At 35.0% G+C, this 25,082-nt stretch overlaps 1 protein-coding gene across 10 annotated transcripts; it reads right to left on the reverse strand.

The window, feature by feature from the left end:
* Window positions 1–96: 96 nt before the first annotated feature.
* On the reverse strand, window positions 97–25,030 carry efcab6 (EF-hand calcium binding domain 6). 10 transcript variants are annotated; one of them, NM_001309483.1, is given in 31 exon segments: window positions 97–418; window positions 516–665; window positions 3,395–3,579; window positions 4,738–4,924; window positions 6,347–6,544; window positions 9,066–9,293; window positions 9,382–9,579; window positions 9,687–9,903; window positions 9,990–10,145; window positions 10,233–10,370; window positions 11,192–11,310; window positions 13,222–13,309; window positions 13,403–13,632; window positions 14,039–14,154; window positions 14,242–14,356; window positions 15,224–15,395; window positions 16,727–16,831; window positions 16,902–17,059; window positions 17,153–17,218; window positions 18,459–18,626; window positions 18,702–18,804; window positions 18,915–18,989; window positions 19,143–19,291; window positions 19,374–19,495; window positions 19,641–19,759; window positions 21,197–21,333; window positions 21,754–21,823; window positions 23,502–23,581; window positions 23,693–23,913; window positions 23,994–24,144; window positions 24,903–25,030. In NM_001309483.1, coding segments are annotated over 31 exon segments (4,374 nt in total). In that variant the 5' UTR covers window positions 24,933–25,030; the 3' UTR covers window positions 97–295.
* Window positions 25,031–25,082: the final 52 nt, after the last annotated feature.

The raw sequence follows: 25,082 nt of genomic DNA on the forward strand, positions 1-25,082 counted from the left end.
ATTGTATTCTCCTGCAGTCTGCAAGTCAATGATCGGAATAAAGCAAAAACACTATTATTTCCCAATAATTATGAAAATAACAAAGGTAAAAAAATGTTTTTCATATATAATTTTATTTAGTTTATTTCAGCATTTAATATTAAACATTTTATTTATGTTTATTTATAAACAACATCGTAATCAATATCAATGTGTTGCTGTATAAATAAACACAACAGAATTCAAGGATCAGAAAAATCTATTTATTTTCAAAACTGTGACAAAAGCAGTGTTATGAGTGTAACACTACCTGGACTCATTTCAGAAAAATGCGCAGAAAGTCATTGTATGAAATCCTTCCTGAGAGGTTCTTGTCGAAAAAAGATTTGAAATGAAATAATTCTTCCTCTGACAGATTCACACTGAACTGTCTCAGAACCTAAAAATATCATGCAAAACAAAATGCGTGATTAAATACATCTTGAGCTGTTGTTCAACAATTACTTTGAAATTAGTGGGAAAGAAGAGGCCTGTACCTTTCGGAAATCCTGAACCGAGATCTTTCCAGTGCGCTCTTTGTCAAAGGAGAGGAACGTTTGCCTCATCTGCCTCCAGAAGAGCTGGACAGGCCTGGAGATCCTCAGCATGGCTTCAACACACTGAGCGCTGAGTGGACCAGGACTCATCTGAGAGAGAATCAAATAAACTAGAGCTAGTATTGCTATACAATTTGTTTTATGTGTCAAGCATTTTTGTGTATAGATCACACCAAGAATACATTTGTGGGCCAAAGACTTTATTTTTTTATTCCACTGAACTGAACTGAACTAGACGACGCAGTGGCGCAGTAGGTAGTGCTGTCGCCTCACAGCAAGAAGGTCACTGATTCGAGCCTCGGCTGGGTTTCTGTGTGGGTCTGCATTTGCTTAAGTTTCCTCCGGGCCCTTCGGTTTCCCCCGCAGTCTGAAGACATGCAGTACCGTTGAATTGGGTAGTCTAAATTGTCTGTAGTGTATGAGTGTGAATGAGTGTGTGTGGATGTTTTTCAGAGATGGGTTGCGGCTGGAAGGGCATCAGCTGCGTAAAAACATGCTGGATATGTTGGCGGTTCATTCTGCTGTGGCGACCCCGGATTAATAAAGGGACTAAGCCGAAAAGAAAATGAATGAATGAACTAAACCAAAGAGCTTAGAATGACCAAGAGGCGACACTCAACAGAACGTTCCATTGTAACAGCAGCGCCCAGCAACAGCCCCGGATTCCGCCATTTTGGAGTGAAAGTGATCGGCCGTCCATTGGATCTCATTACTGTCGCGATGGCAAGCAGCTGCTTTGTTTTTTATAAATTTATTTAAAAAGTGCATTAAAGCTGAGATACAACCTGAAAGACGACAATACAACACTTACTATCACAATCATCAGCATTTTTAATAGTTTATTTAACAGACTTTTAATATGCTGTTGTTCTATTGGAGTTTTCATTCAAAAATGCCCGCCCCAAATTTCCCAAATGTTTCACAAATTTAAATTTTTTTTATTTGCTTGTTTATTTTACAGGGACAATACACTTGACATTGTTATACAAAGATAACCGATGTTGTGTACATAGGGCATATAGCATAAAGCTAATTTGCAGCCCTCGTCCCTGGTTAGGCTTTACACTATACTACACTACACTAATTACACTAGAGTGTTGCCTCTTGGTCATTCTAAGCTCTTTGACTAAACTAAACTAAACTAAACTAAACTAAACAACAGTTGTGACAACTGGACTGAAGCAGTTTCAATTTACTATAGCTTTATCGATGTTAAGCTGCTTTGATACAATCTATATTCTAAAAAACGCTTTAGAAATAAAGATTAAAAAAAATAATTCGTGGGCCGAATAAACTCTTTCAGATCAGGGTGCACATTTCCTAAGGGCAATATGACAAAGTTTTATGATGGTAAATGTAAGACTTTTAAAGACCTTCTTAAGAAAAAAAGAAAAAGTAAGAAAATTTGTTTTCCATGGTAAATATACCCTGCAATTAACTATAATTTCTAGGGAGCACATGAAGTATTTTCATCTACAGCAATATTTTAAACTGATCTAACTTACTTTATGTATATTTATTTCAAAGGTATGTTAAGGCCTCTGATTCAAACACTCGAGTGTGGTAATAACTTTTATCTGATCAGACCCATTGTAAATCTATATGCTGTTAATCTCTTCATTATATGCTTCCTAGACATTTTATTTAGCTAAATAAAATATATATGTTATATCATTAACCATCTTGATATAAATATTCAATTTTTTGTTTTATCATTTCTATCATAAAATTTTCATTTTATTGCTTCAATTTCCCAGAGATGGGTTGCAGCTGGAAGGGCATCCGCTGCGTGAAAAAACGTGCTGTATAATAGTTTCCTAATAGTTTTTAAATCAAACATGTTTATAGTTGCAAAACTGGCTCAAAGTGATGTTAAATAAATACAATTTAAAAATTGCAGCAGTCTTAGGACAGCTCACACACCTCCACTAGATGACACCACTGAATTCAAACGTAAAAGTCACGAATAACATCTTGTATATCGGAGACAGATACTTGAAACATGCATATTAGGACTACACATTATCATTATGTTATGTACACAGTGCATCCCATAGATGTAAGAATATAAAGAAATCTGTTATTGTGAGGTACAATCCTTGAATGGTAAAGAACAGGGGTGGGCAAACTTGGTGTCCTGCATAGTTTAGCTGCAACACTAATCAAACACACTTGAACATGCTAATCAGTGTCTTCAAAATCACTAGAAATCTATAAACAAATTTGTGAGATTTAAGTTGGAGCTACACTGTGCAGGACACCAGCCCTCCTGGACCGAGTTTGCCCACCCCTGGTCTAGAATGACGTGAACACTTAAGCGACCAACAATGACGATGATCTTCACTGCAGAAATGACTTGCGCTTCACTTTAAAAATTAAATTCAAGTAAACAATTCCTCATGAAAATGAATGTCATAATCATATGAATTTAAGAATTGCTGACTTTTTAAGGCCTTAATTTACAAAAGAAAAAGCAATTTAAGACTGTTTAGGACTGCTTGCAATAAGTTGTACAGCCTGTAGTAAAGGAACGGGAACTAAATAGTAAAGGAAGCTCTTCAGTTCGTGATCCCCACATGCCCCTTGGAAAGTCTCTGCATGGTACTGCATGGAAGTTACAAACATTATATGAAGGATGAAAGAGCTCCTGGATTTAATTTCAAACATCAATCATAATTTGTGTTCCAAACATGAATGAATGAGGATTGGATTGACATGAATGCCATCATTTTGGGTGAACTAACACTTTTAGCATAATAGTGAAAAAACTTCCACCACTGCTTATACTGTGTAATTACTAAAGAGGACAGTGAACTCACGGGTGTTGTGGGCAGCTGCAATCTAAGTCTGTTGGATGAAGTATTGACCTCAGGACTGAACATGAGCACAAAGTGCCGCAGGAAGTCTGGATAAGAGACGCGGCCGTTGCTTTTTATGTCAAATTTGACAGTAAGCTGCTCAAACTCTGATGGACTCAACTCAATGTGAAGACCCTGGAGGATCCCTGCAAAAACATCAGTTCAAAAAATGAAGACAAATCTAACAACAAAAAAAGTCTAATTTGTTTACATTCTCAATTGGACTTTATTATGAGGATTTCCTTTTCAACAAATGAATGTACCCATTATCTTTCTAGGTGATTCTGATGCTATTATTTTATAAAAAAGTATACATCATACCAATCCTCTATTTAACTATATTAATGATTGTTTCACGCTTTACAATATGGTTTATTTAGTTAATTACAGTTAATGTATTTACTAACATGAACTAATAAGGACATTTGTAATGTACAGCATTTATTTACCATAGTTCAACATTCAATTCAAATTCATGCTTGTTAAATCAGGGATTAAGTACATCCAATAGGTTGTTATGGCATAATAAAGTCGTCATGGTCACATATGTACTTTATCCAGCTTATTACATGGCTACCGGCCACAATTAGCTTACACTTTAATTAAAAGCAAAGCTGGTAGAAACGAAAATGCTACATGGAGCTGAATGGAGCATACATTAACTTGTGCATTAATTAGTCACAACATGGCGCTAAACAGACAAAAACAGTGGCATGACAGACAAGCAGACACATGTAAATGTTGATGTAACTTTATGGAAGTGAACGTATTCAATGACAATCAAAGCTAATTCGAATTTCTCTGAATAACATACCTCGGAATGGAGCGACTGACCAATCAGAATCGAGTATACCAGATAGCTGTGTAATAACATTGGTTTACGCACTCTGAGTTAACATGAACTAACAATGAACAACTTTATTTATTTACATGAACTAACATTAACACGGATAAATAAATATTCGAATAAATGAATTGTTAAATGTTTGTTCATGTTAAAAAACTAACGAAAACTTAGTGTAAAGTGTTACCATTAACTGTTAGGCTGTTATGTTTAACTTAAAAAGTAGTATTTCACTAAAAAACATTGAAAAATTTTTTTTTTATCAATTTATTGAAAAGTCTGATTTGAAATCAGACTGTGAGCCAATCAGACTGTGACAAATTCACCATAGAAATATCAGTGACTTTAATTTCATTTACTTTTCAATGTTCAGAAAATCTCCTTTTTCATGATTGTAGGAACCCTGTGTTTTGTGCTTGAAAGATACGCAGATAAATGAAATCTGGCCTCAATGATGTACCTAGGAAGGCATCCACATCAATCTCCCCCGTCCGCTCAGGATCTGCATGTCTGCATCTCCTCTGGATGTGTCTCCAACAATCCTGGATCTTGGGACGCACCTTCATCTCCACATCCTCACAGTTCAGCAGGGGTGCAGACCTTCTGCTCGCTGTAGACGGCCTCTGAACATGCTCTGAGACTGATGACTGTGGACAGAGGTGCTAACAATTAAATCAGGGTTCTTACACATTTTTACTAAAAAAATTCCATGACTTTTTCAGGACTTTCAATTCAATTTGTATGACCTAATGTTTCATGTAATGTCTGCAGAAATGTGGTAAGAAAAATAAAGACCGTTTAAATTCATTAGAGCAGTGGTTCTCAAACTGTGGTACGTGTACCACTAGTGGTACGCAGGCTTCCTTCTAGTGGTACGCGGATGAATCAAATATGTAATATGTACTGTATATGCTACATATATTTAAATAAATTATCAAAAATGATTTATATATGAATATGATGACATTACGCCTATATTTATGCGGTCCAGGCAACATTTCCAGGTGCTAATAAACCAGGAGTTATATATATATTTTTTTTTACTTTTTTAAGAACAGTAACCTACCCTTTTTTACTTTTAAAAGCACATTTTAATTTAAATGTACTCAATAATAGGAACTAATATGCCTCGTTTTTGAACTGTACAGAGCTTAAGCTGTTTTACTAGACCTAATACGCTATTGTATTTAAAAAAACTGCTCATTACGGTGGTACTTGCAAAGACCACTTTTTTCTGAGGTGGTACAGTACTTGATGAAAAACGTTTGAGAACCACTGCATTAGAGCATATCATAAAACATGCAACAATCTCTTTAGTTTCAATTTATTTTTATATCTCTGTTAAATAGATGATGTTTACACAGCTCTAATGAGGTGAGAGCATGTTTTTAGTCAAGAAAAGAAGTAAAAACAACTAATCTCCATTCCAGTATACAGATATTTGTCAAACTAATTTTAGATAATAGTTTGTTAAACTAGTAATAGTAGATGAAACTACTTCTATTGTAAAGCTGCGATCACACTGCACTTTTCGTTCCATAGACTTCTATTCATAGGCATGTGAACGCGGCAGACTAGAAACGCAAGCACATGCGACAAGTTTCACATTTCACTGCATTCGAAAGTTCAAGCTTGGTGAAGGCTTCTTGCCTGCGAAATCGCATCAGGTGATTGCGTTAGACCAATAGGAGATAATTTAAAATAAGAAATTTAAAATATTAGGCAATCACTCACTTTTATTAATGTCTAATCATTTTGTTTAACCCCGGCCCTTTTCACAGTGCCATATGACAGAATTTGGCAAGCACAAGCTCTGTGACCGCAGCTTAAGTCGCTTTGGACAAAAAACGTCTGTTAAATGACTCAATGTAAATGTAATTTCCATGACTTTTCCAAAACCTTGTGGGTTTTTCTGTTTTTCCAAAACTTTTCCAGGCCTGGAAAATGCCATGTCAAAATTCCATGACTTTAACAGGTTTTCCATGACCATATGAACCCTGGAAATAACACTGGGAATAATTGGCAGAATCCAATTTTATGTGACAGTTTAGACGAATGATGCACTGTACCATTGAGTGTCTCAAGGAGCAGGGTGCCGTTTTGGGACGTCTAAGAGATGCTGGTCTCTCCACTGTAGATCTTGCAGAACCTGGTAACGACTTAGCCTGATCCAGGCCTTTCTGTTCTCCACTGAACTTCTTCAGGAATTCCCGATATTCTAGATTTCCAAAGTCATTAACTGGTAGGAGTTTCCACAGGTTTTGTAACTGAAAGAGATAATTGGCTTTCAAAATATTGAAGAGGCTACTCTTAAAAGAAAGTTTTTATTTGTTAATTATGTGCAAAACTCTTTAAGTGCCAGTTTTATGCAACTTTAAAGAGTTACGAAACAAACTTTAACGCTGCAGCTTCAGTTTTTTTCTCACAGTGCCAGGGCTTTCTAAACCGAGAGTCTATTCTGCTCTGATTGGTCAGATGGCCCCAGGGGCGGACTGGCCATCTGACAATTCTGGCAAATGCCAGAAGGGCTGGACCATTTTTAAAATGTGGGCCGGTATGCTATTTTTTATACTTTTTTTATATATATATATAATCATTGCTTTTACATCAGGCAGTTTTTGTTTCTTGCAAGATGTGAATATTATGATGATGATGATGATGATGATGATGATAATGATGATGATAATAGTAATATCAACAAATGTTAAGCATTGGCCCAATCGGCAATGGCTAGCTGGTTTAGAGATAGGCAGACCCAATCAGAGGTATCGCGTACATAATTAAAATCTGGCAAGAATGTCAAACAAACTGTAGATGCAACACAAGCTTATTGTCAAAGATGGACCGTAAAGGCAGTGCTAAAAAGCTCAGAGAAACTTAAAAATTGCTCTAAAATCAGACGTTTCCAAATGCATAAAATTAACTGAAATAGTCTCGAAAGGGGGCAGCACAACGGGTAGCGCTGTCGCCTCACAGCAAAAAGGTCATTGGTTCGAGCTTCGGCAGGGTCAGTTGGTGTTTCTGTGTGGAGTTTGCATGTTCGCATGGGTTTCCTCCCGGTTTCCCTTACAAGTTCAAACACAAAATAAATATCTATTAAATATCTATTACATATGGTACTGCTTATATTATTTCACCATCTGTACACCAATAAAAGTAGTGAATGTGCGTGTCCGAGGGTGGGGGTGTGTCGGTGTGATAATGTGGGCTGGTGTGGCTACAGTGCCAGGGCTGATTTTTTGTCACAGTCCGCCCCTGGATGGCCCAGTGCCTTTGCAATGCATCCAAAACTTTAAGCATGTGTCAAAAACCAGTTGGTCGAAACCATATCTAAATTTCAGCTCTGGAGATTTCCTCAACACCTGTAAAATAAAGTGATACCAACAGTAACTGGTAAGTGTATTAATTCAAGTATAAGTATTTATCTTTGGAAGTCATTTTTCCTCCCATGTTGACAGCATAAATTAACATTTTAAATCCACTGAAATAATAATCTCGCTCGATTCATCCCACAACCCTCACTCTATTCTGGTTTTAGCACCAATAAAACACCTCTGGTTCTATACTCCCCATTTTAAGTGGGATTCAAATCAGGGTTTAGGCATGGGAAAAAAGCACATTAACAAGAATTCTCAAGACTGCAGCCTGCCCTGTAGTGTCAGTAAGACTCTTGAGGTCTATGTGCAAAATTATTACTCTCTGGTCACGTTACCCTCACCCCCATAGACCTCACTCCAACCCCGGGTCAATTCAACTTGTGCCACTCCTAGAAGAATTTACAACAGCATTTCACCATAGAAAACAGACACACTAACAAAGATGATAAAGACTAAAGTCTCTGATATCAGTCACAAGTTTCCCTCTTCAAACTTCAGGCGAATGAAAGTTACGTGCAAAGTTCTTACCATTTGCTTCAGTTACAATCATCCTCCTTACTTTTTTCATATCCGGGTCATGGCACCAAGTTAATTAATATAGCAAATATAAAGCCACAGCCATATCACCCTGCAGCCCAAGACTGGTTGCCCATTGAAGCTTAGCAGGGCTAAGCCTAGTCACTAGGTAGCTGTTTGAAGGGGTGTTAGTGAGGCCAGCAGAGGTTCCAGTTTAGGCATAGGGACACTGTCAGTAAGCTTTGGATGAGATGTAAACCAAGGTCCTAACACTCTGTGGTCATTAAATATCCCATGGCACTTTTTGCAAAGATTAGGGGTGTAACCACAGTGTCCTGACCAAATTCCCTCCATCTGCCCTTACCCATTACGGCCTCCCAAGCATCCCCATCCACTGAATTAATTGGTTGTATCATTGTTTCTCCTATCCAACCGAAGCTGGTGTGTCGTGATCACATTGATGTAGTTGTCCTGTGGTGCCATTGCATCATCCAGGTGCATCCTGTAGACTGGTGATGGTGGGGAGAGTCTACCTCACACAAATGTAAATCTATCAGGGTGTATGGTAATACACATTAAATGCACTATATAAATGTGCATTACTACTCTGGTCCTACTTGCACCATTCAAAGCAGGACTCAAATCAGCATTTCAGCATAGGAGTCAGGTATACTAACAAGAACGCAGCCTCTGATATCATTTGTCAATAGGTTTTAAGATATTTTCTCAATCAGTTCAAACACAAAAAAAATGAATGATATTTGTCTGATGAAGGTAAGACCGAAACATTACGTTCAAAACAAGTGTTGATAGTGTGGAGGATTGTTTGTTTGCTTTTCACACACTTTTACAAGATATTTTCTTGGTTACTGTTTTAGTATGTACTGAAAAATACCTGCTCCTCTGTAAGCCGCATGAAGTGACGATCACAGATAGTCTTAAAGTCAGATCTGGAGATTGTGTTTGTATTGGCATAGTCGAGGTCTACCATATCCTTTGTTATAGTGTAGATGCGGGCCGACACAACCTCCTGTACCCGCCTCAAAATGTCACCAATGGCTAAAGGTCGGGTCTGATTTGGGAATCGCATCTTACTGATTTTTTTCAGCCATTCATCTGCTGTCTGGTTAATGAAAGAAACAGTTATTTTAATATATGACACATGCAACCTAAACCATTTTTGATTTGATAATAATTTGAAAAAGCCAAACCTCTTCGTTGTGGAGGTTAAAGACTTGGAGAAATTCTTTCCAATTAACCCCAAGCTCCTCTCCTTTATTCAATCTCAGCTCAGACAACAACTTTTTGAACTGCACATCAGAGAGGCGCATACAGAAATGGTCCAGCACCTGCCGAAACTCTGCTTGTGGAATCATACCATCTCCAGTCCTATCAAACGCAGAGAAGGCCTAGAAAACCAAAGATCTGAGTTCATTTGGGAATGTTTTAAGAAGCTAATGTTTCAAGCTAAAACTTCTGCTTATCAGTATTAAAAAACTATTTAAATGGTCAGTACTTTGAAGAGAGTATCGGAGGAGGTAGTAACCAACTCTTTGACTCTCTGTATGGCTCTTCCAGGGCTCAGCTCTTCTCCGTCCTTCATTTCCTCTGAAGAGGCCACAGGTAGACCTTGAGAAGGGTCAAATACAGACCAGCTGGAAACTGGAGGTCCAACAAGATGCTTTAGGAAATCAAGGTATGGCAGCTGCTTCAGATCGCTGTCAAAGCCAAGTCTGAAAAAAAGAATAATAAATGAATGGGTGACTAACAACATCTACCACAGTTTGAGTAAACAAAAAAATCTGTAATGGATGATTACAGGCTCAGTAGATGTGCAAACTGTGCTTCTGTTAACTGAAAGCCATGTCTGTGTAGAAGAGACAGCAGGTCTGTCACAGTCACGTGTCCATCTTTGTTTTTATCCAGAACCACAAGACTTCCACTAACACTCTCAAAGTCAATCCCAATCCACTTCCTTCAAACATAGAGAGAATCACATTTGTATGATGGACATATTTTTATCCACCATTTGAGCATGTTTTTCATTTCATTTGATTCTCACCTCAGGTTTTGTAGCATAACCTCTAGGTCAGGTGTTGCTGTGGGCTGTTCCTGACGTTCCTGATCTTCATCTGATGTGATTTTGAGCTTACTTAAAAACTCTTTCTGAGTGAGAAAGCCCTTGTTCTCCTTATCATATCTGTGAAAGATATATAAGGGTAGACAACATGCATTTGTTACAATACTTTCCAGCTGTTTATGTTTGTTGTTTACCGGGACGGATTTAACCAATAAGCGAGGTAATCGGCCGCTTAGTGCCCCGGGAAATCTGGGGGTCCCAATAAGTATCTAGAAGTATAACACAATTTTAACGTAATTAAATATTATTTAGTATACAATTAAATATAATATTATTATAATAATGTATTGTTATATAATAATAATAATAATAATATTAACCAATTAAAATATTCATCATGGAGGAGTCCAGCAGTCAATTTTAAAAAATAAATATATTTATTATTATTTTTGTTCATTTAAAGAAAGCGAATGACTTAAAATGTAGAAATTGCGTGATATAAAAAAAACAGCAATATAAATAAAATAGGATTAAAAGCAGAAAGGGTGCATTTCAGGACTTCGGCCCGATGGCTGGAATTGCTTAGGGCCCCAAAATCTTTAAATCCGCCCTTGTTTTTTTTTTTGTCATGATAATACTGACTCTGGATTAGTTATCAAATGTATTAATAGATTAAAAAGATAGTTCACTCCAAAAAGAAATTTACTCACTATTTACTCACCATCAATTAGTTATAAACCTTTATTATGTTGAGCAGTAATGAAGATCATTTGAAGAAAGCTGAAAACATGTAACCATTGACTTTCATCGTAGGGAAAACAAGTGCTATGGAAGTCAATGGTTTCAGCTATCTTCTGAAGGTTTGGAACAAGTAAAATGAGAGTAAATGATTTTCATGTTTGGGTGAACTATGCATTTAAAGTGAATGAAACTGATCTTACCTGCTCCAAAGTATTTCAAACTCATTTGGTGTGATGGGCATGCTGTACTTAAAAAGCAGCTGCTTTAGACCATTTTTGGTCATGATGCTTTTACAGTCGTTACCCAAGTGGCAAAAGACCTGTAAACACAAGTGAAAAGCTGACTTTACTGTATATGAGCTATTATATGCTATTTTTTTCCTTTGCTAGCATGATTCCTTATCATGGAAGCATCCATTTTGACATCATGATTAATTAAATGCTACAAAATTAAAAGAGTCATGAAACCCCTCTGCCTCAGTAGGGTGTTTCACACCTCTAATTTAAAAAAAGTCAAGAAAGTGGGTGAGTCCAGCTTTGTTTATGTGGGAGTGATGAGTGGCGAAAGAGGGAAGGGTTTGCATTAAAAATGGGAGTTTCATTACTTGAACAACAACTGATTTGCTCGCCGGCAACACAAACACAGATTCAGGAGAGATAGACAATGATTCGGAGAGCAGCATAAACTGTTGTAGTGATATTAATATAAACTTCATGACTTCATTCACTTTGACTAAGGTGTGTCTTCAAAAACTGAAAGAATACTGTGACTGATACAGGGCTTAAAATTACCATTTTTGCTTAGTAGCACTGGTTTTCCTAACTTTAAAAATATTAGCCGCACCAGCAAAAGTTGCACCCACAAAAATAATAAACACTGTAACTACAACATTTATTTTACCAAATTCATTGCATTTGTAATCAACACGATCAAAACTATCTAAAAACTGGCCTACACGCACTGCTTAACATGAATGAGGTGAACTGAGTTAACGATAATAACTGTAATGTGTTTCAACAGGTGGTGTCTAAAATTGCACAGGTGATATTGACATATAACTTATTATTTGCATTCGTCATCTTAATAGCAGTAACAGTCTTTTCATGAGTTGTAATGTTAGTTTATTCTTAGAGAATGCAAGCTCTTTTGCAATGGTGTACGCGCTGCAGTTCCACAACTGACAACATTGTGAGGATTAAATAAAGGATTAAATAGAACATCTCTTGCTAACAAAAACGCCTTTTTGTGGTAAACATGGCTAATTAATAAAAATTCGTTTCTACAATAATATTTTACCTCCTTATAGAATAATTAACCCAAAACTAATAGAGTACAAGAGATAAACACTATTTATGCCATTGATCATTTGGGCATATTTAATGAATTCTAATTAACAGGTTCCCTGCACCCTACATTACTTCTAAGCTCTTACTCTAAGACGATGTATTTCAAATTGATTTCAGCCTTAATTTTAAATTAAACACATAGATGCATATTGCTCCCTACTAAAAAAAAATCTTAAACCAGCCTAGGCTGGTTAGCTGGTTTTAGCTAGTCGACCAGGCTGGTTTTAGAGGGGTTTTGGCCATTTTCAGGCTGGTTTCCAGCCATTTCCTGCCTGATTTTAGCTGGTCAGGCTGGGAGATGACCAGCTAAAACCAGCTTGACCAGCCTAGCCAGGCTGGGGGCCTAGCCAAAACCAACTATGTCAAGCTTAAACCAGGCTGGTCAAGCTGGTTTTAGCTGGATTTAGCTGGTCACTTTCCTGGAAATGACCAAAACCCTCTAAAACCAGCCTGGTCAACCAGCTAAAACCAGCCAACCAGCCTAGGCTGGTTCAAGCTGGATTTTTCAGCAGGGCTGTAAACATTGCTAATTGTTAATAATAATTTTTGCATCACAAGTGCTGTTTCAATCACAAAAATTCTTCCAGTGTACTGAAACATTCACTTCCTGAAAAGTCACACAATGCACCATGAATGTATGGGTGTATCAATGCTCACTATGCCTCTTAATGAACTGTATATGAAACAATCACTTTTTTTAGCTATAAAATACTTTTTAAAACGTATTGTTCTGCTAAAAAATATATTGTTCTGCTGATGTTATGATCACTGTTTTTACCAGTGCTCGAATTCGTTTACACGACCAACAAATCAAGCACCTCATGAGCAAGGGAGCTGACTGAGTGCACCAAATGCAATTTTAATAAACAGGACTGGATGGTTACCTTTGAGATCTCTGAAGGTCGTTTGTGTGCAATGGCTGCTAGGTACTCATGAACTTGATCACATGCATTGTCAAGAATTCCGTCCTTTCTGAAAAAAAAAAAAAAAAAGGTTATTAGCTTTAAAAGGTCATTAGCTTTAAAAAACAGATCAATTCAAGACAAGTGACAATATGATTCTCACAATGTGCCATCGTGGTGATGTAATTTCATCTTGTCGCTAGACTGGACTTTTTTGTGGAACTCAGTGTAGTTAAGTGTGGCGCCAGGTGTAAGACCCAACATGTCGAGCAATATCTGATACTCCCTTTCTTGAGTTACAAACATCAGGCTGTCAAACAGAGCTCTGAAGTCAATCCGATTTACTAAACCATCTCGATTTTTGTCCATGAGATAGAAAGCAGTCAGAGCATCCTGCAAACAACAGCAGGTACTGTTGACTTACAAAGTACACACAAAAACAATACATCCACACAATGATGAAGAAGCAATGGAAAAAATTACGAAACAGCTTGAAAATGTTAATTCTCTCTGGATTTAAATGTTATGGCTTTGCATTTCAGAAAAAGAATTCTAATAAAATAAACATTTTATATAAAATTTTGGAGTTAATGATGATATTTATTCCAAATTTAAAGTAAAATGTAGTCATTAAGAACTTTTTTTCAGAAACATTTATATTAATTTTTAGACATCACCAATGTTTTAACTTCAGAAGAGTAATCATTTTTCCATAGCAGTGTATATAAATATACACAAAACATGCAATATAACAAAATACTTTTTTCTTTCATTAAATAAATAAAAATCTGTCTGATACCCCATGATACTCCTTGATCCTCTTTTTAAGTTGACCTAGACAGTCCTCAGCAGTCAAAAGAGTGGAGAATTTTGCATTTTTGGTCTGACTATCATCCTTTTCAGGCATTGTCACTTCTGTGGTGAATAGAAATTATATAAATATTTTTTTTATTATTTTACATTTTTGCGATGAAAACACATTGTGTTGTAAGCTATCAAAACCTTCGTATTTGTCCACAAAGTCAGCAACAGAAACTGGACCCAAATTAAAGCCAAGGAACTCAATAAGCATCTGAAACTGGTGTCCCTCCAGGAAAACACCACAATCGTCCAGAATCTAAAAGCAAATATGATATAAATCTATGCCAAATCTATACAGCGGGAAAATAAGTATTGAACATACCACTGTTTTTCTCAGAAACATATTTCTAAAGGTGCTGTTGAATTAAAATTCTCCGCGGATGTTGGTCACAACCAAAAAAATCCAAAAATGCAAAAAAAAAAAAAAAAAATCTAATAGGTTTACAAATTAAGTTATGCATAATAAAATTAAATGACGCAGGGGAATAGTATTGAACACATGAAGAAAGGGAGCTATAGAAAGATGGTGAAAGCCCAGACAGCAGCTAAAATCTATCAATAGTTCTTCAACAATCCTCTGCCCTTCGCCATTGTAAATTAATATCAGAATAATGAAGATAAAACCAGGGTGGACATTTTAGCCAGACAATGATCCAAAACACAGCCAGGGAAACTCTCAAATGCTTTTAGAGAAAAAAAAAAAATCAAGCTGTAGAATGGCCCAGTCAATCACCTGATTTGAATCCAATAGAAAATTCAAATTAAAGATCAGATTTGATAGACGAGACCCAAAGAACCATCAAGATTTTTACACTCTGTTGAAGTCTGTGAAAAAACAGTAATTCAGTATTTCTCCTTTTGCCATTTCATTGTTATTACACATAAGTCATTTTTCAGATTTGTTTGTTTTGTTTTATTTTTATGTTTGTATTGTTTGGATTTATCCCAACATATGGTTTAATTTCATGTCAACAGCTCCTTTAGAAATATTATTCCAAGGAAAAAACATGATGAATTCAATACTTATTTTCCCCACTGTATACTGTATGTAATATATGTGCTTGAATGTTGTGTTTACGCTGTCAGGTTGTGCACAACCAAAAGATTGACACAAAGACCTTACTTTACAGACATCTCTTAGATTAAGGGAAGATTTTGTGATTCTGCTGGACATCAGATAGTCCTGAAGAGTCACCCCTTTCCTCTGAAGCCTGTCTTTGAGTTTCCTCAAGACAACATCCTTTATTGCTTGTGCTTTTATGTCCAGTATGGAAGCTTCATGTGCCTTTTCTTCCCTGCAGTTTAACAAAAAACATGTATTGCCTTATAAAAAAAATAGTATATAATAAGTTAATTTTATGAAGTATATTTAAGTAATGTTGATGTATATATTTAGGTATACATTACTTTATGCAGCAAGTATACTAACTTCTACTTACTGGTACTTGTATGTGTACAACTTAAATAACACTTTGTATAAAATTGTCTGACTTTATAGTTTATAATTTATTTTTTATTTTAATAAGTGTAGTTTCTTATGAATACAATTTATAAACAATTCATGTTTTTATAGTAGCTAGTTTGAGAACTAGTACATTTATGGTATATATATTCATTATTTATGTGCAATGTTTTTTTAATACAATTTAAGATCACTAAACAATCATTTAATGGACTTATACAAGCATATAGTTAAAGTATACTTAAAGTAATCAATTTAGCACCCAAAAGTACAGTAAATACAATAAAAGTTACGCTTCATTACAATATAAAACTAAAGTATACCTACTATAAAATTAATTGTTTCAATTTAACGCACTTCAAGTTACCTGATAATTAATACATGTGAAGTATACACTGCAAATTTTAGATAGTAGATTTAACTACCTTAGAGTTAAAATAAACACTCCCTCAGAGTTTATATGGGAACCACTATAAAAGTGTTAAAAATAACACTTTTGAAAGTGTTAACTTTATCAACACTAAGAGAGTGTTAATTAGCAAACTCTTATTGTAAAAAATATCTGTTAAATTTCCGAAAAAATATCAGCAGCTGTGGTTGCCAAATTTTTCTGTGAAAAATATGGAAGTTTTATAGAACTGTATAAATTTACCAAAAATAACCATATTTCATAAACTGATACAATGATCAGTGTACAAAATCATAGCTTAGTGCACAAAAATGTATAGTCATTAGATGCAATAATGTGTTCATGTGTGATTGCAATTAGCAAACAGATTTTCACTGCATTAGTAACTATACAAAAATAGTTAATATACCTTTAAACAAAAAAAGATGAAGCATAACATCAAATACTCTCCGTTCAGCTTAGACTTGAACACAGACACTACTATCCTCCACAATGGTGACACAAAAAACTTTTTGCTGTTTTTTTTTTTTCCTTTTTAAATTTTGCAGAAAAATACCGGCAGCTGTGGTTGCCAGTAATCTGCTGTTTTTAACATTTTACATTAATAAATTCAGTTTACAGAATATTTCTGTTTCTTTTTTTCACCAGGCTATAGGGCTTAGTAAAATTAGGGTATTTAAGCTACTTTATAAATAAAAAATAGAGATCCACTTTACTGGTGTGAATCGTTTCAAGGCTTTTTTGTTTAAACAAACCTCTCAATCATACTGAGGGTGCTGTCAATCTTCTCTGGAGGACCGAAACTCTTCAAAAATAGCTTGTAGTTTACATTTCCATCTTCAAAAAATGGTTCACAAAGCCTTTAAGAACAAACAGAGGGAATTAGTTAGTAAGCAGAGGTAGAATTGAACACAGAGAAGTGAGACTCACTTGATGAAGTGGTGGTCAGACAGCGGTAGGACGTGTTGGATCAATCTCCTAAAGTCCTCTGGAGAAATGGTGTCATTCTGGTTTTGGGTTGTGTTTGTGATTGATTCCATCAGCACGTCGTAGTTTTCTGAAATCTTCTCCTTCAGAATCTTTTCAATCTGCCGAGAGATTGATAGAAATGTGTGACAGAAAACATATATTAGTGGTTAGCATACAAAAAAGTCAGTAAAATTATTGTACAGGTTACTTACTGCATTCTGCGCTGTTATTGCTGTGTTTAATCTTGCTTGAGCCTTTTCATTAAGTTTTGGAGTCTGCTGGAATTATTAAATACAATCATTTAGATACTGTCAAGAATGAAAAATAGTAATAAAGAATATTTAATAATAGGGAATCAAACTTTGAACTTTTTTTATTCATTGAAATGCAGTAAGAGCCACCACAAATTACTCTTTACACAAATTTCTAATAATATTTTAAATTATTCTTATGACTTTGCAGTGAAATACTAAAGTTATTATTATTCATTTATTCATTTAATTATTAAGTTAAATATTGGCCTGTTAATTAAAATAAAGTAGTTACTGTACTAGTTTAATAGTTATAAAAGTAACTAATTACCAGGGAAAGTACTTACTGTTCTATATTAGAGAGAGCCTACTCAGATGTAAACCACTTCAGTTAGCTCAATTAAAGCAAATTATATATGCATTGATATAATAGCAAATTTTATTCCCAGTAAGCATAACGGCTGTATAAATTGCTGTATATGTGATCACTCATAGCCGTACAAGCCAATATTTACACATTCTTTGCTTTTGGGTAAAATGAACAAAATGTTATCTAATAATATTACAACGCAAAAAAAAGGTCACAGTTCATGAAATATTAAGGGTCATATTAAAACACATTTCACTTTATTCAAATAGTTCATACTTAATTTACTTTAGATTTTTAGGGTTAACTTACATAAACACATTTGAGGTTGTATACTTTATTTTGCTAGGGCACTTTGTTAGTTTTAATCTATGCTATTATTTATTTATTCATTCATTTTCTTGTCGGCTTAGGCCCTTTATTAAACCGGGGTCGCCACAGCGGAATGAACCGCCTCTATGCTATAAATTAAATACAATTTTTTTGGGTCATTTTTAATCAAAATGTCCATTTGCTTCTGCTCTTGAATGAAGTCCTTCTCTGATGACATCAGTTTGATGTCTTGGGGGAAATATGCTTTGCTACTCGGAAATATGCCATGCCTCCTACTAAATATTACATACCATTTGGAAAAACATTAACATTCTGAAATAAAAGTCTGCAGTAACTTCTGTTTTTAATGACTGAATAGAATTTAAACGCTAGTGAATTTAAGATGACATATTATTAGGATTACAACCATATTGTTTTCCCAGGCATTGTTAGGATAAATCAAATATTACATATTCACCAATAACAGTTATTACGAAACATTGGGTGGAGTTGGATTAAGGCAGTGTATTTCACACTTATAAGAACGGGTTAAAAAAGGGCTGTTCTAAAGATAATGTTGTGTAATACCACGACTGGATTTTGGAGATGCAGTAAGTCAAGGAACTGTTGGCAATTTATGGCATCTGTATGATCCACATCCAAGAAATCAGCAAGAACTGTGAACTGCTCATCGGTGAGATTCATATTTTCCAGAGCACTGAATAATTCATTTCTACTGATAAATCCTGTAGCGCTCTGCAGAAACAATCATTTTTGTGAATATCCAAACATAAAGCGCTTAGTTTGATTCACAATCATATCAAATCTTACTTTATCAAGGTCCAAAAGAGGCTGATTCAGTACATGTTGCCGTAGTTTGGACAAAATCGCATCAATACTGCATGTGTCTGCAGTTGCTGGAACAGAATCTTTCCTGATTGAGGCATTAAAACACATTTTCATAATTAAAGGCAAACATATTTTAACCATTCCTTTAACAAAATAAAAAATAATTTCATTTATAAAAGCCAAATCTCAACTTACTGAACAGTTATGTCATCTTTAAACAATCCAAGAAATATTTTCCATTTGACAGGTTCTGTATTGCTAACCCCAAATCTGTAGGAATAAATAATTATATCAAAGTTCGTTTGTTTTTTACTTTTCAAAGTTTCATGATCGATTCAATGTTTTTGTGCTGTAAACTGTAAACATTTTACTAGCATTAGCTCAGTCTGCATTAACGTAACAGTGTGTTAAAATTTCTCTTACCTTTTCAACAGTTCCCTAAAGATAGTATCATCCATGGCGAAGAGGAAATTGCTGAGAATAGATCTGAGATCCTCAAGAGAAACAAACCCACTGTCTGAAATGTCAAACGCTTGCAGAGCTTTTTCAACAAGGCTATGGTCCTTCTTCATCTGTTTATTGCAACAGAACAGATTTTTTTCTGTAGAAATACTCATGAGATATGTGAGAAAAAATCATCTCTTTGATACTCACCTTGCTCAAAAACCTAATTTGGATGTCATCCAAGTTGTCTCTGGATTTGCCTGAAAACCTCCTTAAGCTTGTCTTACTTTTAGGTCTTGTGGTACTGCGACTGACAGCATCCCAATTCAGTGCTGAAAATGTATAATTCAGATATAAAACTTGCATAAATTGCATAAAATTATACTTTTTTTTCTTCTGTTCAAACTGATGCGATTATTAATAACTACTTTATAAAGGCTTTATCATATTACATCAGTGTATTTTGCAAAACTGTACCAAGTTGTACTGAATCTGGTGGGATTTTTCGATAGTTTTCACAGTCAACACCAAGCTTCTCAAGAAACACCTTGTAGGATATTGTATCAGCATTATTCATGCTGTAATGTGACCACAGTCTGGAGGAAAGAAAAGGAAATATTTAGCATTCTGGGTATAAAAAACAATAATATTAGAGAGTGCAATTTAAGGGGCTATATGTGTGAATTTTGTTTGTATTAATCTCATATTTATCGACAATACATTAAAACTATCCTTTTAAGAGTTTGACTATTTTTTAATCCATTCAGCCAATCTCCAGGTCTGGTTGGAACATTTTTATCTTCGTTTAGCATAATTCACTGAATCCCATTAGATCATTAGCATCTTGCTAAAAAATATGTTTTGATAATTTTCCTCTTTAAAACTGGATTCTTTTGTAGTTAGGTCACGTACTAAGACCGGAAAATTAAAAGTTGCTATTTTCTACGTCAATATGGCTGGGACCTACAGTATACTCTCATTCTGGCGTAATAATCAAGGAACTTTGCTGCCAGACCATAGTTACAGCAGGGGTAATCTTAGCACATGGTGTAATTACAAAATCAAGTTTTAAATAGGAAAATTATCAAAACTTTTTGATAATTGAAATCCAGCTTTATATCAAGAATACATATTTTTTTTTAAAAAATGGCTGTAGTTCACATAATGGCCACTGGTGAACTCAACGCTAATGAGAAGCATTTAAGATCTATGTTCTACACATTAGAGTTATCGTGATACCATTATACATTAATTAATCTTACAAAACTACAAGTATCATAATACCAAGTAGTATTGCGATACTGTAATTCATAACTCAAATTATTAAGAAAATTGTCAGAAAAACTATATTTTATGTTATAATAAGCCTACTTGAATGTAATTCATAACTCCCTTAAGACTGAAAAGTATTATTTGCACCCCACTTCACCTAAAATTTATTCATTCTTTTTGTTTGTTTTGTAGACAACTGACCAACTAAAATACATTAAAATAAAGATTCAAATTATACATATAAAAGTTGTAACAAAAGAGCATTTTTTTCAACAAAATTAGCCTATGTGAAGTGGTCAAAAAAATGTTTGAATGTTTATTTTGGGTTTTTCATCTTTTTTTTCAGTCTTATCAGGTAACAATCAAAAGTTTGTGAGCTATTCTTTTAAAAGATTTTCACGGTTGTTGTAGCTACAAAATCATATTAACAGGAACAGAAATGAACCGATTCAGATATGACTTTGAACTCAAGCGCTAAAAAACGTGCAATAGGCTACCATAAAAGGCACAAATTCGACAGTTTTGCAACTTCAAAGGGCTCCACAGACTATTAAAATAAAAAGGTCTATTGTTGTACAAACATGTGAGCATTATAGTGACTTTTCAACATGCAACATTATGTATTGTAGATAAACCATTACTGATGATACTACCGTTTACAAGCTACAGTTGCACCTCCAGTATTTTGGAGCCATAGTATCGAGATACTACCATAGTACCAGTAAAACATGCAACCCACACATTTATGGAAAAACAGGTACCTGTGGAATTCCAGCTGGCTCATGGGAAAGCAGTATCCTTCCAATATTTTGCGAAGCTCATGTTGCTGTATCTGCCCATCGTTGTTGTAGTCAAACAGCCGAAAAGCCCTGGTGATGTTTTTCAAATTGCCTCTCATCTGAAATGATGATAATTAGGGATATTACATACATTCATTCATTTTCTTTTCGGCTTAGTTCCTTTATTAATCTGGGGTCGCCACATTGGAATGAACCACCAACTTATCCAGCATATGTTTTACACAGCGGATGCCCTTCCAGCTGCAACCCATCTCTGGGAAACATCCATACACACTCATTCACACACATACACTAGGAACAACAAGTTTTTAGACTTGTGGGGGTAACCGGAGCACCCAGAGGAAACCCACGCAAACATGGGGAGAACATGCAAACTCCACATAGAAACACCCACTGACCCAGCCAGGGCTAGAACCAGTGATCTTCTTGCTGTGAGGCGAACATGCTTCCCGCTGCGCCACCGTGCAGCCCCACATACTAGCATGTACAGGTAAATATATAAAATCCATGTTATCTACCTTATCTCTTAGTCGACACTGTAGTTCTCCAAGTGACAAGTTTCTGTATCTCCCACTCTTGCTCGGAATCCTGTTATAAAATCATATATTGTATTTATTACAGAAATGAATTATACTCGAAAACTGGCAGTGAAGACATTTATAATGTCACAAAATAATCCATATTGAACCAAAGAAATAAAATACATTTTATATAAACATTATTAAACATTTTTTTATTTATTTGACTATATAACAATTTTAATGTTTACATTTACATGTAGTCATTTAGCAGACGCTTTTATCCAAAGCGACTTACAAATGAGGACTAGGAAGCAATTTACACAACTATAAGAGCAACAATGAATTAGTGCTGTAGGCAAGTTTCAGGTATGTAAAGTGTAAGAGGCAAAACATTAGTATTTTTTTTTTTTTGTAATACAGTAAGCGGTGGAGCCAGAGAGGCAATTGCAGATCAGGAAGGAAAATGGAGACTAAATAGTTGAGTTTTTAGTCGTTTCTTGAAGACAGCGAGTGACTCTGCTGTTCTGATGCAGTTAGGGAGTTTATTCCACCAACTGGGCAGATTGAATGCGAGAGTTCGGGAAAGTGATTTCTTCCTTCTTTGGGATAGAATCACAAGGCGACGTTCATTCACAAAACGCAAGTTTCTGGAGGGCACATAAATCTGCAGAAGTGAAACAGATAAGAAGGAGCAAAGCCAGAAGTTGCTTGGTAAGCAAACATCAGAGATTTGAAATTTGATGCGAGCAGCAAGTGGCAGCCAGTGCAAACGGATGAGCAGCGGAGTGACATGTGCTCTTTTAGGTTCATTAAAGACCACTCGTGCTCCTGCGTTCTGAAGCAGCTGAAGAGGTTTAATAGAGTTAGCTGGAAGCCCGGCTAGTAGAGACTTGCAATAGTCCAGTCTGGAGAGAACAAGAGCTTGAACAAGGAGTTGAGCTGCATGTTCAGATAGGAAGGATCGGACCTTTCTGATGTTATAGAGAGCTAATCTGAAAGATCGAGCAGTTCTACAAATGTGGTCAGATTTAAATAAACAAATTTAAATTAAATTTGTTAATGAAAAGAACAATAATATTCATTGGCAACTTTTTTTTTTTAGAGTGAGATGAGGCAAAGACAGGACTACATGCATCACTGATAAAAAAAAAGAGACTGAAATGTAGACAAAAAGATTCATTTTTATTTTTTATAGTCCCCTGGACTGCTGTATTGCGCTGTCCATTTATTAGATGAGTGGATCAGAGTGTGCTCATTCATAGATTTCAGTCACATTATTGACAGCAGATCTGACAAGTTTCAGTTTGCTTTAATAGGCAACAAACATACTATAGGCATTGACAAAATTAACACTGAATTTAAGTACACAGTAAAAAATGTTGGGTTACACACAATTACTTCATGTTGCCCCAACTGAAATCAATTAAGTTCACTTAATTGTTTATTTTTTACTAATTTAAGTAGATTGAACATAAAACAATTATGTTGTCCCAAAACAAACCTCAAGAATTGTGTTGATTCAGCTCATTTAAAATAAGGACTTTGAAGAAGCAGCAAAAATAATTTTTGGAGTGTAATATAATAATAGTCATTTACTGCATTTTGGGTAAACTTCTTTAAAAATGTTTACAGACTGCTTTTTAGGTAAACTTGTTTAAAAAAGTTTTACAGATTGAATTTAAGCAAATGTAATAGTTAAGAATGATTAATAAAATTGAAAGATTTTTAAATTAATCATAAATTACCTGCCCACTGTGGATGAAACCTTGCAGTGCCTTCTGAGAAACTCCATGTAGAAAACTGTTCCATTTTCTTTTAAGTCAAGCTAAAGTTAATATGATTAAATAATGATAAATTTCAATTACTGTGTTAGTGTCACAAAAATAATATTTGGTGCACTGAAAAAGATCATATTTATCAGTCGAAATAAACAAACCTGAGCCAACAAACTCTCAAACTGAGACTGAGTAAGTGGAACAAGAAACCCTTCAATGACGCGTCTGAACTCTCCTTTGGTGACGGTTTTGTTGCCTTCCTGGTCAAAAGCTTCAAAAGCAGCCTTCAAGTCATCTTTTCTGTCCTTGACTTTTTCCAGCAGTAGATTCTCAATGTCCACTAAAGAAAGATTCTCATCCGCCACTGACTGCACAGAGGAGGCTATAATAAAGATTCAATAACATGTTTATATAAAAAAAAATCATCATTACCAAGATAATAAACACCAGAGTAAATCCTACCGGAGTCAGATTTGAGAGTGTTCCTCCTGGAAAAGTCTCCTGAGGACAGCCGAGATGCACTCTTGGCTCTGGGGATGATGGTGAGTCCTTGTGTCATAGGTCTCAAATCTAAATTACTTGAGATTTGAGGCATCTGTGCTGAAGCTGACACCTAAATATAACCAATATAGACCAATATTTTGTGGTATATATTTTCCCCTGTCATATTTATACAAAAATATTACATAATTAATAATAATATATTAGTTTAATTAGTTTTATTTTCGGCTTAGTCCCTTTAATAATCTGGGGTCGCTGTATAGAAGTGTCTTGAAAAATAGGTAGTCAGATATTATGGACTGTTATCATGGCAAAGATAAAATAAATCATCATGGCAAAGATAGCTATAAATCAGTTATTAGAAATGAGTTATTAAAACTATTATGTTTATAAATCTGTAAACAAATCTCTACGTTAAACAGAAATTGGGAAAGAAACAGGGGGGCTAATAATTCTGACTTCAATGGTATATATATATATATACCATTGAACGTTCATTTAAAAAACTTTGAAATTTAAAATTATATATATATATATATATATATATATATATATATATATATATATATAATTTTTAATTTCAAATTTTTTAAATGAACGTTCATCATAACAGATAGGCCTAATAAACGCAATAACGTTAATAAAATGGCAAAATAGGGCAAGATTTCAAATTTAATTTCAGTCTGGTTTTAGTTGACCGTTTTAAAATAAACAAGCACTCTCGAAAATAGTAAAAAGATTTTGAAAGGGTTCGAGTAAAGATTTTATTAGGGACCATTAACATTAGCGTCATTTGAGAATTTACTTCCTAGGCAGTTCAACATAACAAATATTAAGGCATGATATATTAGTAATAGTCTTCATACTAACCCAGCTCTCCACAGCGGACCTCGGCCGCATTTCTGTGTAAAATAATCACATAAACACTTGAAACTAAAGAGGAAAACTTGACCACAACTCTTCTGTAGACAGTCGAGGACGCTCCTGTTCCCATGGATATGTTCTGCCAGTTGGCTGTCAATCAAAAATTGGTCACGCCTACAGGAATGC

This window comes from Danio rerio, chromosome 25, assembly GCF_049306965.1.
Source record: "Danio rerio strain Tuebingen ecotype United States chromosome 25, GRCz12tu, whole genome shotgun sequence".
NCBI classification, from domain to species: domain Eukaryota; kingdom Metazoa; phylum Chordata; class Actinopteri; order Cypriniformes; family Danionidae; genus Danio; species Danio rerio.

Coding starts and splice junctions, on each gene's coding strand:
- efcab6 (XM_073942018.1), bottom strand. CDS start 24,932: ATGCGGCCGAGGTCCGCTGTGGAGAGCTGG. Junction 14,357..15,223: donor ATCTAAGAGATGTCTGTAAA/GTAAGGTCTTTG, acceptor ATTTGCTTTTAG/ATTCTGGACGATTGTGGTGT. Junction 13,310..13,402: donor CATCACCACGATGGCACATT/GTGAGAATCATA, acceptor TTTTTTTTTCAG/AAAGGACGGAATTCTTGACA.